We start from the raw sequence: 14227 nt of genomic DNA on the forward strand, positions 1-14227 counted from the left end.
CACGTCACAGATGCCCCTCCTGCCTTGGCCTATATGTACACAGCAGCTGCTAAATGTGCCCCCCACGTCCCCCTGGTGGGCATTTGGAGTGTTTCCAGGCCTTGCTGCCAGAACAGCTGTTATGAGCACTCACAAACATGCCCCTTATGTACAAAGGCCTGGTCTCTGTAGGATGATTGATACATGAGGGGTGGCTGGGCCCACTTGCCAGGTTCTAAACATATTGACTGATCGTGATCCTGCAAGGATGTAGGACCTGACCTGCTCCCCGGTTCGGGGTCAAGACACTTCCCAGGCACACTCACACCCACCACAGCCCAGGCATAACCAGCATTTACCATTTTTCAACTGTAAATTGGGAATGTACACCCACCAAATGGGTCAAGAGTGACATCGTGGTGACACGTTGGGGTGATCTCTTTGGCTGGTGGTGTGGTAGAGCTTCTTGTTACCCTGGGTGGGCTTACTGATTCCTTTGGGATGTCATGAGAGCTGTGTGTGTGATATGTATGTATTCCCCCTCTGGACAGTTTTGTGATTCAGGCAGAAATATGTGGCTGTGATCCCCCATGTGAGCCCACCTTTGAGTTTTCAAAGTGGCGCAGACTGCAGCATCTCTGACATTTGCAATGAACACAAACACCGGTGTTTTTCTAAATGTTAATGAGTGTCTGTGTCCCCTGCTGGAGGCTGCCGTAGTCGGTGCGCACTGCGGAGGCAGAGCTCAGCGACTGGAATTTTCCTCTCGCCTTAGAGCTTGTTTTCCTCTCCTGCAGAACTGGCCCTGGAGTTTCAAGTTCAGAGCGCAGTCTGCAAGTTGCTGAGGAAGGCCTCCACTTCATATCAAAATCAGCAAGTCTGAGGGAAATTATTCATCTCCCACTTTGGGAATGATTAGTTCCGGATGGAGACTCTCATTGTATAAGGTTTGCTGAAAATGTATGAGGCTCTCTGGAAACAGAGAGTGTATTGATTCCCAGTGAGTAAACATTTTAAGCAAATTAAGTGGCAGTAGTAATAATAATAATAATGGCTGACATTTTTCAATTGTCTGCTCTATGCCAAGCATCTAATCCCTCCAGTGACAACAGGAGACAGGTGTCATTACCTCAAAGTAAAGATGAGGAAACTGAGGCTCTGACAGGTGATACTGCCTGGCCCAGTGCCACACGGCAGAAGGCAGAGGAACATTCTAACCAGATCTGCCAGGCCACAACCCCTGGTGCTTCCTATGGCACTGCAAGACCAAGGGTCAGACCAGGGGTCTGAGAACATAGTCCACACTGGTCATTTCACCAGCACCACCAGGTTGGGAAGGAGCAGGTGAGGCCGCCAAGTTCTTGGCAGGTGACCTTCACTCCCAAGGCCACACAAGTAGGAAGAGGGAGAGAGGAATGGAAACCTGGCCTACAACACCCAGAATACATGGCAATGGTACCAGGTGCCACAGAGCGGCATTGCCCATGGGAGAGCCTGGTCAACCGTGCGTCTGAAAGGGTCTAGCCAGGGCCAGTGTTAGCTTGCGGAGGGGACTTTGGAGCAAAAACGCAAAGTGCCAAAGAGCAGGTGATGTCCAAGAGACCCAGGGTGCTCAGAGGTCTAGGGGATCAGCAGGGTAGAATAGCACCTTTGTAGTGATACCTGGAATGGAGGCCACATGGAGGCCAAGTGGGAAGGATATTTAGGTCACCCTCTAAGACCCAGAGTCTGCTCACTGCTTTTTAATTTCCATCACACTTCCACAAGGAGGCAACTTGCAATTACACACGACATAGAAGGAGGTTACATGGAGGGGGAAAGGCCAGGGGGCAGGTGTGCTCCAGGTGAACATTGGCTTGGTGGAGCATCCCAGCTGCCAAGGAGATGGAAACAGGACAGCGATGCACCCGCCTCCTCGTCCACTTGCAGCCCATGTCCAGCTCTGCTCACGGCTACAGGTGAGCAGTGTCACTGGCAGGGATGAGACGAGGGGAACCCTCCTGTGTCTCCAAGAGAGGCCAGGACAGGCAGCCACATCTCCCGGGGTGCTGAGCTGAGTCCAATTCCAGTGGTCACAACTTGAGAGCCCAGGAGAGGCCCTGATGGTTCTCCTCTCGTCTCTCAGACTCCAGCCAGGTTCCCAGTCATGCTCTCGGACAGCAGTGGCACCCAGCACCCTCAGGGACCACGAACAAAAACTCTCCTCCACACTTCTCTATAGGAGACCCTGTCTCAGAGCAGCGGGACCCACCATGGCAGAACTGGCCAGATGCCACCTGAGGCCTGCGCTGGCCCAGCCGGCACTGCCACCTCTGCACAGGTGGCCCTTCCTGCTGGAGATTGAAAGGCCAGCCCTCCATGTGCAAAAGTGCATGGGAGCTCCTCTCCAAGGAGCCCCACTTCCTCTGCACAAAGAGGGGTGGCCCAGCTGGGCATGGAGACCACAGCTGCTCCGCCCTCTCCAGGGCGTGGACCTACAAGGATTTCAGGGTCCCACCAAAGTGTTCAGGATCAACCCTCCCCCAATTTTTGTTTGCTCCCAAAGTATGAAAACACAAAAAATTTAACATTTAATGAATTAACTACAAGATGCAACACATCGACAAGTTTGCAGCTTTAAATTTTGTGATTATGAACGTATTTCTTATACTACATGATTCGGGCTTGTTCCCAGGTGAGATGCAGGGGTTGGTTTGGGTTTTTGGGGTTTTTTTTTTTTTTTTTTTTTTTTTTTGGTGCTGGGGGCTGAACCCAGATCCCTGTACAGACTGAGCTGCACCCCAGCTCCAACACAGGGTGTGAGATTGCCTACAGCGAGGAGCTCTCCCCAGGCCCCAAGTGTGCAAATGACCCTGCCACAGACCGAGCAAACTGGCACCACAGTGAGTGAGTGTGCAACTTGCCCTACACCTGGCCAAGCGCCTAATTGAATTGGGGGCATGTGAAGCTACAGCACTTCCTCCCAGAACTGTGGGTTCAGGTGCCAGGCAGCTGTCTCTCCCAACAACCAGGACAGCCGAGCAAAGCTACTGCCAGACGCGGACCTGGAGTGACGCCACCTGTTAAGTTAAAAGGCGCCCGAGTCACCCTTCCGCACACCTCATTAGCTAAGTGCACTGACCCGTTGGATTGGGGTGACTTAATATCTGCCTATTGACTTTAGGGAACGTCTGCCAAACACAAGATCTCGGCTTGGACGCGGCTGATGCGAAGCTATTTCTTCCTGACTCTTATTTGTCAAACAGGTTGCTGAGCTGGGCAGGCCACGTAGACGAGTACAAGACCCCAGCGTCAACAAGACCTTGCTTGCTGTGACAGCAGGAAATGTGGCCCATTAATTTAAAAGCTGAATCCGGTTTCTGGGATGTAAGTGGGAAGGAAGGGCAGCCAGGACACAGAGTCATTTTCCATCACCGCAAAGACAGCCCCTCGATTGTCAGGAGACCTTGGCCACGCGTTCGGATGCTGGAGGTGGTGCTGGAATATAGGGCTTCAGGAAAACATACACAGCCACGGGTGGGTGGGGCAGCAGGTGCATGACACGTGGCACCTTGTGAGCACCCTGGCCGTTCCCTGGCCGTGGCTCAGAGCTGTGCATCGTCCCACTGGGCCTTAGGTTGGTTCCCGGGAAGAGCAGATGAGCTGGACAGCACACAGGGTGTGTGGGTGCCTCAAATCTTCTCACTCTTTCTGTACCATGACGTCTTCCCCCAAAATTCAAGCCAACATTTAAAAACCAGAAGTTATCCTTTCAAAAATTCAGGTTTCTGCCCTAGAAAGCTCTAGAACCACCGAGCAGCCTTTGGCTTGAATTTCTGCTGTTGCTGGGTCCCGGTGCCCTCTGCAGACCTTCTCTGTTTGCTTCCAAGCCCAGGCCCCCATCTGCAGGGCGGGTGGGCTGCTGCAGGCCCACTCCCAGCCTGACCCGAGGTGGCCTGAGTCGGGCGCAGACACTCAGGGGGTCTGCCTGCCATTGGGGAGGCTGCGGGGCTGGCACTGGCCACAGCGAGAAGCCAGGCTCTGTCCTGTGTGAGCTCACTCGTCTCCCACCACCCTCCGCAGCGCCTCGCTGAGGTCCTGAGGCAGCCACGTGGGAGAACCAAGCTCCCCCCAGATTGGCTTGTGTCCCTCAAACATGGCTCGGCCACGCTTCCAGAACACCCCTAGCCAGGGAGCGCCCTGCTGCAAGGATCTCACACACTGAACCCTCGCGACCTCCCGACAGTGGCGGGCACTTGCTTTGCAGAGTGACAGTCGCGCTCATTACTGTGATCCGTCCTGGACAGCGCTGCCCTGAACAGCCTGGGTGGGGGGTCAGTTCCTGTCACCCCCTGCCTCAGCATGACGGAACACGAGGCGCAAACAGCTTAGAATTAAAGGCCGCGCGGGTCTGTGGGTCTGTAATGGGTCAGAATATGCACAGGAACACGCGGCCCCGCCACCCCTTCCCCAAGTCACCATCCAGCAGGACGGTGAACTCCCCGTCTTGAGTCTGGCTCTCTCCCCGTCCCCGCCCTGGCGAGCACCACCGGGGGTCCCACGGGGTGACCTCTGCCCAGTCGCCGGGGTCGGCTTTGGAGGGCAGACGTCTCCAGGGGAGCTAACTTGAGGTCTTCCTGGAACCCAAGCTGGAGCACATCCTCTGGAAGACCTGCCTCAGGATCAGGTCCTTGATGCGCTTCTTCCCCGTCCCCTTGGCCAGCCAGTAGAGCAGGAACAGGCGCCGCTCCGTCAGCTCGCGGTTCACGCAGCGGGCGATGGAGATGGGGGTCTCCCCCTTGGCGTCCTTCTCCTGGATGGGGGCCCCGTGCTCCAGCAGGAGTTTCATACAGTCCAGCCGGCCCATGGCCACGGCCACGTGCAGGGGTGTCCTGCCCAGAGGCGTGCTATCCAGGAAGTTGGTACCTGTAAAATGAGAAAGCCGGGTCAGCGAGGGCCACTCTCCTGGCCTGAGCCCTCCCTCAGAGACAGTTGGCACCAGAAACACAGGAGGGGCCGGACCGGGCACTGCTGCCCTTCCAGCACCCCTCAGCACCAGTCTGTCCCCTCATGACAGCCAGTGTCTTTCCACAGTCATCTCCCACTAGACCTCATCACTGCAATCCCCCTGCTGTGGGGTTAATGTCTTGATCTTTGCTGCTCTCTCACCCATACCCCCCCCAATCAGTGCAGCACCAGCCCCCCACATTCTTCCTCCATGACCCTGCCCACGGTGGAGGGTCTAATTTCACCTACCTTCTGTCTTTACCCTTAAACCCTGCTCTGCATCCTGCCCCCGGCCCTTTGTACAAACTGTTCCTGTCACAAGCAAAACTCTTGCCTGTTTTTCCCCAGTCCTGGGACAACTCTTGTCCTTCTTAGTGTTCCATTCACCTTCCGGGGAAGCCCTCCTCAGCTCCCCTTCCCCACAGCACCCCTGCATGAATTCAGCAGACATCTGCCACCTTCAGGATACCCCCATGCGACTGACCATGGAGTTAATTATTTGTAATCTGATAACTTCCCCAGTGAGCTCCATGAGGGTAGAAGATACTCATTTTGATCACTGCTGCTTTCACCCCAGGCACGTAGCTCGGGCCTGGAGGAGACAGGCACTGGGAAGTGACGGACGACCGGCAGCCTGACTCATGGACAGATCTCCCTTCGATTGAATGCCTCACTGTCTCCCGAAGATGGACGGGCTAATGGCAGGTGTCCAGTGTGGACTTGTTGAATCGAATCAAATTCTGGGTAACAAATATCATGACACAGAAAACAAGGCGATTCAATTAAACTCGGCTGACATTTCCGGGGCCTGTTTTCATAAGCTATGGCTGGCTGGTGAGGCGAAGTCTCCATCAGACTCTGGATGGTGGAGTCCACCCCACATGCCTCCTCCCAGCAGCATCTGCAGGGGACAGAAAACTCTGCAAAGCCGGCTGTCATTTTTTTAACTGGCGCCTTCAAATACATCACGGTTCCATCAGAGTGAAAATGACTTTTCATGAGCTTAAAGGACTGCTGGGTTGTGAGAAGCCATATTTCATTCTTCAACAGGAAAGAGGCAGTGGAGGAAGGCAGAGGGCACAGTCGCCAACCCTCGCCCAGCTCAGAGGTTCATGTGCCCGACACGCAGCCCAGTCATCCTGCCCAGGAAACCCGGGCTGCTCTCCACCGTGCTTGGTGGAGTGGGGACAATAGAGGAGCTGAGAGGAGGGGTCTGACGTGAAGCCTGCCCATCAAACCCACGCGGCCTCGCCAGCCTCCTCTCCCCAGGGGCCCTGCAGCTCTTGCCTACACGTTTCCAACCTTCTGCATCTCAATCATGAGCACGCCCCCCCACACACACAAAATACCCCATGTCCGAGGAGGATAAAGAGTACTCCGGCAGAATCTCAAGCAAAGCCCTTCAATTCAGAGGCAATGGGGACTCCCTGGGGACAGACAGAACAATGGTCACCCCTAAGTGGAGGCAAGAGTGAGAAGAGTCTGGGGAGAATGTCACCAGAGGAAGTAACTGCAAGACTTGCAGAAAGAAGGCAGGGCCGGTCCGAGGACCACCGGTGGGCCAGGCCACCTGGGACGTTCCAACTGCAGGTGGGACTGGAATTGTGCAGACAGTGTGGCCATGTCCCCAGCAGTGTTCTGGTTGGAAATAACAGGCCAGGAAACCCTTTGCTGCTCCCTGTCCAGGAGCCTTGAACTTCTGTCTCCCTGCAACAGGCAGCATCTTCCAGGGTCTGGCCTCGACAGCCTCTGCCTGGCATGAAAGGAGACACTCCCAGACACCCATGGAGGCCTGGCACGCACCCAGCTCTGTGAGAGACAGGACTCAGACCCAGGGAATCAGCACTTGAAGGATCCAAGAAGACCAAGATGCTGTCCCCCGAGACTCTCCAAAGTACCATGCTTTCTGCCCAGATTACCTTGTTCTAGAAGGTACCGCACAGCGTCATAGTGACCTCTGTGGGAGGCAATGTACAAGGCCACAAATGCTCTCTGGGATGTCCACCGCTTCCACTTCTCACCCTCCAAGTAACGTGAATTTGCTGTTCGGTAGAAGGAATCTTCAGTGATTCCGAGACAGGAAAGCTGGGTGAGAGAACACAGACGGTTACTCTGGGAAGTGCAGCAGGTGTGGTCAGAGGCTGAGGGCAGCTCAGGGAAGGTCTGTCTGCTTGACCCACACCAAGGAGAGGGCAAAGCCTCATCAAGAAATGGTAGGAAGCCAGGGAAGGGTGGTGGGGGACACTCTTCAACGCCCCGTGGGTGTTCCCGGGACAAAATCACCATCCGTCAACTTGGGGAGGCAGGAACATCCCAGTCAATGTTTTAACGAGAACAAATAGCTTTTTTGGTGGCCAGAGGAAGGTAGTTGTGGCCTTAACAAAGATACCAGCCAAGATATGGCCTCGCCAGAGGGCAGCCCAAGGGGGAAGTCTGGCCTCCTGTCCACTTTGGTGCCCAGTGCCTCTGTGGAGCACTCTGAACCCCTCACAGGGGCATAGCCCTGTCATATGGTCACCTCGTGGAACATGGGAGAAAGGCTGCAGGATCCACAGGAAGGACTCTGCCCCAGACATCAGGGCCAGGTGGGGAACAGCACAGGGGACAGAAGTGACAGACATAAGGACATGGGTCTGCAGCAGTTCTGACTCGAGACCCCAAACAGAAGAGACAGAACCCTACATCAGGGCGAGAGCCAGAAAGCTGAGCCCAGACCAAACTGCTGGCAGCAGAAGAAAGGCCCAGGGATGGGGATGCTGGGACACAGAAGGGACAGCAGCAAGGACGGGTCTGGACGAGGATTGCAATGACCGGGACGGGCCGCCCTTCCTGCCAGGACCTGCGGCCGGCCCTTGCTTGGCCACAGCCCAGCGAGCAAACTGCACCCTCTCCCCCTGAATCTGATCCACAGGAAAACATCCACCTATCCCCGTGTCAGCGATTCATCTTCTCTGATAGGTAAACATCCTGGTCTTTGTCCTTCCCTCCCACCCAGAGTCAGCTGAGTGCCCCGCGGGGGAGGCCTGGCAAACAGTGGGTCCTGCTGCCATCCAGGGTGCTGTGGGCGCCCCCAGAACTGGGTCACCTCCTGCTCACCTGGGCACGGCCGCAGCAGGCAGGCAAGGCCCAGAGCTCTGGAGCCCTCCACCAGGGTCAAGTGACTCTCAACCTCAGAAGGCAAACGGACGTATGCGCTGCCTTGATTGTGGGGGGTGAGGGATGAGTGGGTCCCTAAGCCATAAATAAGTAAAGTCCCTGGAACTGTGCGCCCCGAGAGAGAGGGAAAGCTCCTGAAACAGTGTGCCATCATAGGGACCAAGGTCCTCATCTTTCCTCCTTTCTCTGAAGCCTCCATTCAAACCCTCACACTAAAGATTGTCGCTCTGCACAACACCCGTGGAAAGAAGCGGGAAGCACCTTACTGAGGTCCCCTTCCACGGCTGCCAAAACCAGTTCTATCCAGCCATCATAATGCCAGATGCTCAGGGAAATCACTCCTCCGGGCACGACGTCATGGAACTTGAGGGTGCCGTCATCTATCATATCTCCTGCGGGGAGCAATGATTCCTTTTTAAAAATTGGGCATTAAAGAAAACTTATTACATCGGCTAGGAGATTATCTGACCTTGGGAATCGCAAAGATAATTTTAGAATCTTGAACAAAGATCTCATTTGATGATTCCGCATGAGCCTGTTGTCATTAATGCTTTTTAGAAAATTAATTTGGCTCGGCTCGGATTGAAGCTGGACCAAAAACACAATGGCAACCATTTATAAAATTCTGCAATTATGGCTTGTCCTGTTGCGAAAAAATACATGAGTCAGTAAAGACATTTTATGAGGCAAACTCTTACAAAGAGAACTACTTAAACTTGAGGCAACTATGTATTGCGGTAAAATGCACTTACACGAGTTACATACGTTTAACTAAAAGACCAACTCTGGTCAATGTTGTCATTTGCTAACCAAAGAGGTGACAGTGACCAAAAATTGTTGGATTCACATGACGACCCTGGGCACACCTGACATTTTGAACTTGAGTGCTCTCTGCCCTGCACACTTTAGGACGTGAGGCAGCCTCCCTGGTCTCTACCCAAGGGGACCAGCAGCCCCTGCACCTCGTTCCCATAGTCAAAAACGTCTTCAGGTGTTGCCAATGGCCCCGGGGGACAAGATCATCTCAAGGCAGACCTATGGCCACGTAAGGAGCAAATATTGACTTTCACTGTGCTGGGGCTTGGTGTGTTTGAGCTCCTAAGCCTGTCATCACCTGGCACAGAGGCTTATCGACGTGAAGGACCCAGGATGGGTCTGTTCTAAGTTCACAGATCCGGGCTCTGGGGAAGACCATCAGCAGTGGTAACATGAATATTAATAGAGAGCATTTTTTAGCCGGTTCAGTTGTATTTGGTTGACCTTTTCAAATGCATGCGTTTTCTCGCGTTGGCCATCTACAGTCTCAAGAATGACAAGTGTGCCTCGGGTCTGCCCATGCCAGGCCGACGCACATTCCCAGGGAGTGGAGCTCACTGGTCTGCTGGGCTCTGGTGGCAGGGACCCCTGAGGGCCTGTGTGTTCAGTCCTTCACAGTGAGTGCCTTGTGCCTGCACTAAGTTCTTTGATCCTCTCCACAACCCCTCAAGACAGGTGCACCTCCGTCTGCTAGGAGCAAGCAGAGGCTCCCCTGGCTGGAATGAGCAAAGCCATCTCCTAACAGACTGGAGCTTTGTGGGCTCTAGGGGCACCATTTGATCACTAGAAATTCCGAAGAGTGGATGGAAGTGGAGGATAGTGACTAACCAATCTGTTCATTGGGGTCCTGTCTGTGGTTGGAACACAGAGGATCTTTAGCAATCAGTCTAAGACAACTCGACTTCCAGACAGCTCTGAGACACTGAGGAAAGCTGTGCTCCCTGGCAAAGGCGGGCAGGTGACACATGCAGAGCACGCCCCTTGACAGGCAGACGGCCGGGCCTTAGGCGCGAGCACTATCTCCAGCTAAGTCAATCAGCAGAGTTGCCCAAGGATAGGAAGGGCGCCCCTCGCCTCACTCGCTGACTCCCTGACCACTTGCTTGGATGGGATGCTCACGCACGATCTCATTCGCTCTTCCCTCTTCCGCCTTCGCAGTGGGCAAGAGCAGCATCCCCAGATTATAGACAGTAGCCCAAATTTCTTCTAACACTGAAGTAGTACCATCTTCTCTCTCGTTTGCCATCCACAGGAAGGACTGCGCAACAGAGAGAGGTCATGCTCTGTAGCAGTTGCTAAGTGGCTGCTGAGTGACAGCTCTGTGACATCAGAGTTAACTCACCCCATCTCTCTCTTTCCCTCTTAACTCTCTTGAATTTATTGCTCAGCAGGGCTCATCAGTGAAAATAAATGAACAGAAGGGGTCCAGACATTTGTAGTTGGAGATACATAATTTTCAAATTACTTGTGGGGGACCCTTAATCAGCCCTTCAATGATTCACCGTCGTTCTTAACATGTGAGGTACAGTCTAGGCTCGAGACACTCTTCCTGCTAAATAAGGCCTTGAAAATGCCCAAGAACATCTTTTGAATGTTCCTGCAGAAAAATAAATATGCCATGGAAAAATGTTGAGCCTATTTTAAAGAGTGCAAAGCGTCTTGGCCTTCACTGCCCGTTTGGAGTTTCCTGAGTCATTCCTGTCCATGGGGGAACAGCACGGAGAATTCCAGAGCTAATGGGGCTCTGCTTTACGGATTAGGAAACTGAGCCCAGAAGGGCAGTCCGGGAGCTGGCTGGTGCAGACAGGCTGCTCTCAGGTCTCGTCTCCATCGCCTCCCGGCCCTGCAGTACAGCTGCAGTCTCTCTGCAATATCGGCTCCTCACATCTCTGTGCAGCAGCCCAGAGATTTTTTTTTTTTTTTAATATCTTCATTTTCTTGGAAGTGTTTTGCGTTGATTTCAACCGGGTGGGGAGATGATGGATCTCAGGGGCTTTGATCCTGTTCTCATATCCTAAATACTGTAGGGAATCGGGATAGGGAAACCACGCATTCAGGCTGAGGGAAGGAGATGAGTGGAGGGAGACCTGAGCAGTGGGGTCTTTGGCCTCCCCCAGGTACCTACCTCCCACATGGGATTTGTCTGGACAAAGGGTCTTTGGGGGTCCTGATTTAGGCATGGTGAGCTTCGGATACTGAGTTCTGATTCCGGTTGGGCTAGCTTTGAGCTCCTAGGCAAGAACACAGCTCAGAATTCAGGATTCTGATACAGACTGGGTTAGAGCCAGTACTGGGGTTCAAATGTGGACAGGGTTTGCTTTGAGCTTTGGGGTCCTGATAAGGACAGAATTTGCTCTGATTTGGGATTCTGATGAAAGCAAGGTTTGCTGTTTGTTTAGGAGTCCTGGTTTGGGAAGGGTCTCTTGTATGGTATTTGGAGTCCTTGTATGGCCAGGACTTGTTTTGGGATTCGGGGTTCTCATGAAGCCTGGATAATGTGGAAACTGTAGGTTAGGAAATCAGGCAGGTCTACACTGAGATTTGGGGTCTTGGTGATAGGATCTGCTCCAAGATTTAGGGTTCTGACTGAATTCGGCAGGGTTTGGTTTATAATTGGGGATCCTCGTATGGGTGGGTTTAGCTAAAAGAATCTGAGTTTCAAATATAAGCATAGTTTGCTTTTGAGTTTTGGGGTCCTCATACAGGCAAAGCTTGTTTTGAACCTTGACTTCCTGACATGGACATGGTTGACTTCAACCTTGGAGAGTTGGGGTAGCTGTGATTTCATGGAGGTTTGTGGGTTCAGTATGGGAATATTTCACTTGAGTTTTGGGGTCCTGTTGTAGGCAGGATTTGTCTCATTCTTGGAAATCTTCTGAGGACACTTTGCATGGATTGGGGTTCCGATGTGGTCATGGTAACCTCAGGGACTAGCTTTAAGATGTGGGCACAGCTGGCTTTGGGTGTGGGGGTCTGGATGAGGACAGGGTTTGTCTGGGGCTTTGACAAAAGTTGTTGATGGTCTGGGGTGTGGAGATAGAGATGGCTAGCTGGAGACGGGATTCAGAATCCAGAGTTTTGGGTAGAGTCTGCTCTGGGATTTAGGATTTCGTGGACACCAGGGCAGCTCCAGGATCTGAGGGGCAAATGTGACAGTGCTTGCGGAGAGATCATGGGACCCTGAGGGGGCAGGGTTCTTCTCCAAGTTTGGCACCCTGGTGTGGACACGGCTGTTGGAGGACTCAGGTTCTGAAGGTCACATGACTATCTTGGGGATTTGGGGCTCAAGATCTGGCCAAGTTTGTCCTTGGTTTTGGGGTCCTGAGGTGGGTAGGGTTTGTATTGAGCTCCGACATCCTTGTGTGGACATGGTTGCCAGAGGACTCCAGGTTCTGAGGTAGTACTCCAGCGTGGAGATCTGGGATTCGGTTCTTGGTTGGGGTACTGAGGTAGTCCAGGTTGGTTTGAATTTTGGCGTCTTTGTGTGGACCCAGTTGCTGGAGGAGTCAGGGTTCTGAGGTAATGGTCATTACCTGAAGACTTGGGGTTCAAATTTGGCCATTTGTTCTGGGTCTTGGGGTCCTGGGATGGGCAACACTCAGTTAGTCCTTGTGTGGACACCATTGATGGAAGTTTTGGGGTTCTGAGGTAGCAATGGTTAGCTTGGAGATTTGGGGTTGAGTCTTGGGCATGTATGCTGTTTTGGGGTCCTAGTGTGGGCAGGGCTTGTTTTGAGCTTTCACATCCTTGCATGGGCATGGCTGATGGAAGTTTGGGGGTTCTAACATAATGATGGTTAGCCTGGAACTGGGGCTCAGTCTTGGGAGGTCTGTTCTGAGCTGGGGTCCCAGCGTGGGCCTTCAAGCTCTGGCATGTTTGCATGGACGCAGTTGCTGGAGGACTCCAGTTGTGGGGTGGTCATCATTAGCCTGGGGGATGGGGGTTTCAAATTTGGCAAGGTTTTTTCTGAGCTTAGGGGTCCTGTGGGGGGGAGGGTTGGAATTTTAGCTTCCTTGGAGAGACCCAGCTGGTGAAGGATCTGGGGTTTGAGGCTATATTGTTTAGCTTGGAGATTTGGGGTTCAGTCATGGGCAGTTCTGTTCCGGGCTGGGGTCCTGAGATCAACAGGGTTTGTCTCAGGCTTTGTGAGCTTGTAAGAACATGGCTGGCTAGGGGACTTGGGGTTCCAATGTTGACAAGTATAACATGAGGACTTGGGTTTGCTTGGAGTTTGGGGTTCTGACAGGCAGATTGTCCTGGGTTTGGGGGTACTTCTGAGGATAGGGTTTTTTTTGTTTGTTCGGTTTATGGTCTTGTGTGGACACAGCTGGCTTTGGGGCATAGGTCCCTTATGAAGACATGGGGAACTTGAGGGTCTGGGCTTCTGGGGTACCTTGCTGTGGTGTGGAGATCTGGGGTCCTCCTATGAGCTGGACTTACTAGAGGTTGGCAGATGTAGTCTGACCCAGGTAGGATTTCTGTGGGCTAGGAGGCCTGCTGTAAGGTCTGCCTTGAGTTTGGGGTCTGTTGTGAATCCAGTGTTTGGGGCTGAAAAGTCCCTATGTGGCTAAGACCCCCAGTGGCTCTTCCACCTGGGGTTTAAAGGTGGCCGGTGTGTGTTAACACCCGGGGTGCCCTCGCAGGCAGGCCTCCCTTTATGACTCAGGCAGGAGGAGTACCAGGTACCCCTCACCGGAGCTCAAGGGATGTGGGGAGGGCAGGGGCCACCTTGGTCCAAGTAGTGGAGCCGCTGGAGGTTGAAGGGGATGCCGACAATCAGGTCCAGGTCCTCTCTAAGCTCTCGCACGGTCGTGTCACCGCGGCAGTTTGACACTCGGAACACCTCCCCAGTGTCCTCTAGCCGCACCCGCAAGAAGAAGACCTCAGGGTCCGAGTCCACCGGCTCACGGGCCTGCTGCTTGCTCTGGCTGCGGGCACGGGCCCTGGACGGCAAAGAGGCCTGGCGCGGGGCGCCCCCCAGCGGCCGCTCGGGTAGCGCACCGCCCGCCCCGCGCCGCCGCCTGGCCCGGCCCCGCCGTCATCCCTGCCTGGAGCGCAGTGGCCGCGCGTCATTGCCGCCCCGCGCGCCCCGGGCCCACGCCCCCGCCCGACTGTGACGACGGGCGGCAGCGGCCAGGCACCGGGCAGGACAATGCGTGGCCTCCGAGGGCCTGAGCTACCTGACCAGGCGCTGGCCTCCGCTCGCCCCGCCCCTGTCACCCTGGATAACAGTGTGTGTGTGGTGGTGGGGTGGGGGGGGGGCGGTGTTCGTTGTCTGCTGGACTGGGGC

General features: G+C 54.1%; 1 protein-coding gene across 1 annotated transcript; it reads right to left on the reverse strand.

Moving 5' to 3' along the window:
• Positions 1–4523: 4523 nt before the first annotated feature.
• Positions 4524–13979, reverse strand: Ankrd60 (ankyrin repeat domain 60). Its single transcript, XM_015480112.2, has 5 exons — positions 13939–13979; positions 13666–13880; positions 8383–8513; positions 6885–7050; positions 4524–4884 (listed from the first exon to the last, which is right to left on the reverse strand). The coding sequence occupies exons 1-5, from the start codon at positions 13977–13979 to the stop codon at positions 4580–4582; spliced, it is 858 nt and encodes a 285-aa protein (XP_015335598.1). The 3' UTR covers positions 4524–4579.
• Between the last annotated feature and the right edge of the window lie 248 nt (positions 13980–14227).

This window comes from Marmota marmota, unplaced genomic scaffold, assembly GCF_001458135.2.
Source record: "Marmota marmota marmota unplaced genomic scaffold, marMar, whole genome shotgun sequence".
Taxonomy (NCBI): domain Eukaryota; kingdom Metazoa; phylum Chordata; class Mammalia; order Rodentia; family Sciuridae; genus Marmota; species Marmota marmota.

Excerpts from the sequence above, each read along its gene's own strand:
- Ankrd60 (XM_015480112.2), bottom strand. The coding sequence starts at position 13,979 with ATGACGGCGGGGCCGGGCCAGGCGGCGGCGCGGGGCGGGCG. Across the intron at positions 13,881-13,938 it reads GCGGCGGCGCGGGGCGGGCG|GGCCCGTGCCCGCAGCCAGA; the intron begins GTGCGCTACCCG and ends TTTGCCGTCCAG. Across the intron at positions 4,885-6,884 it reads GCGGTACCTTCTAGAACAAG|GTACCAACTTCCTGGATAGC; the intron begins GTAATCTGGGCA and ends CTCATTTTACAG.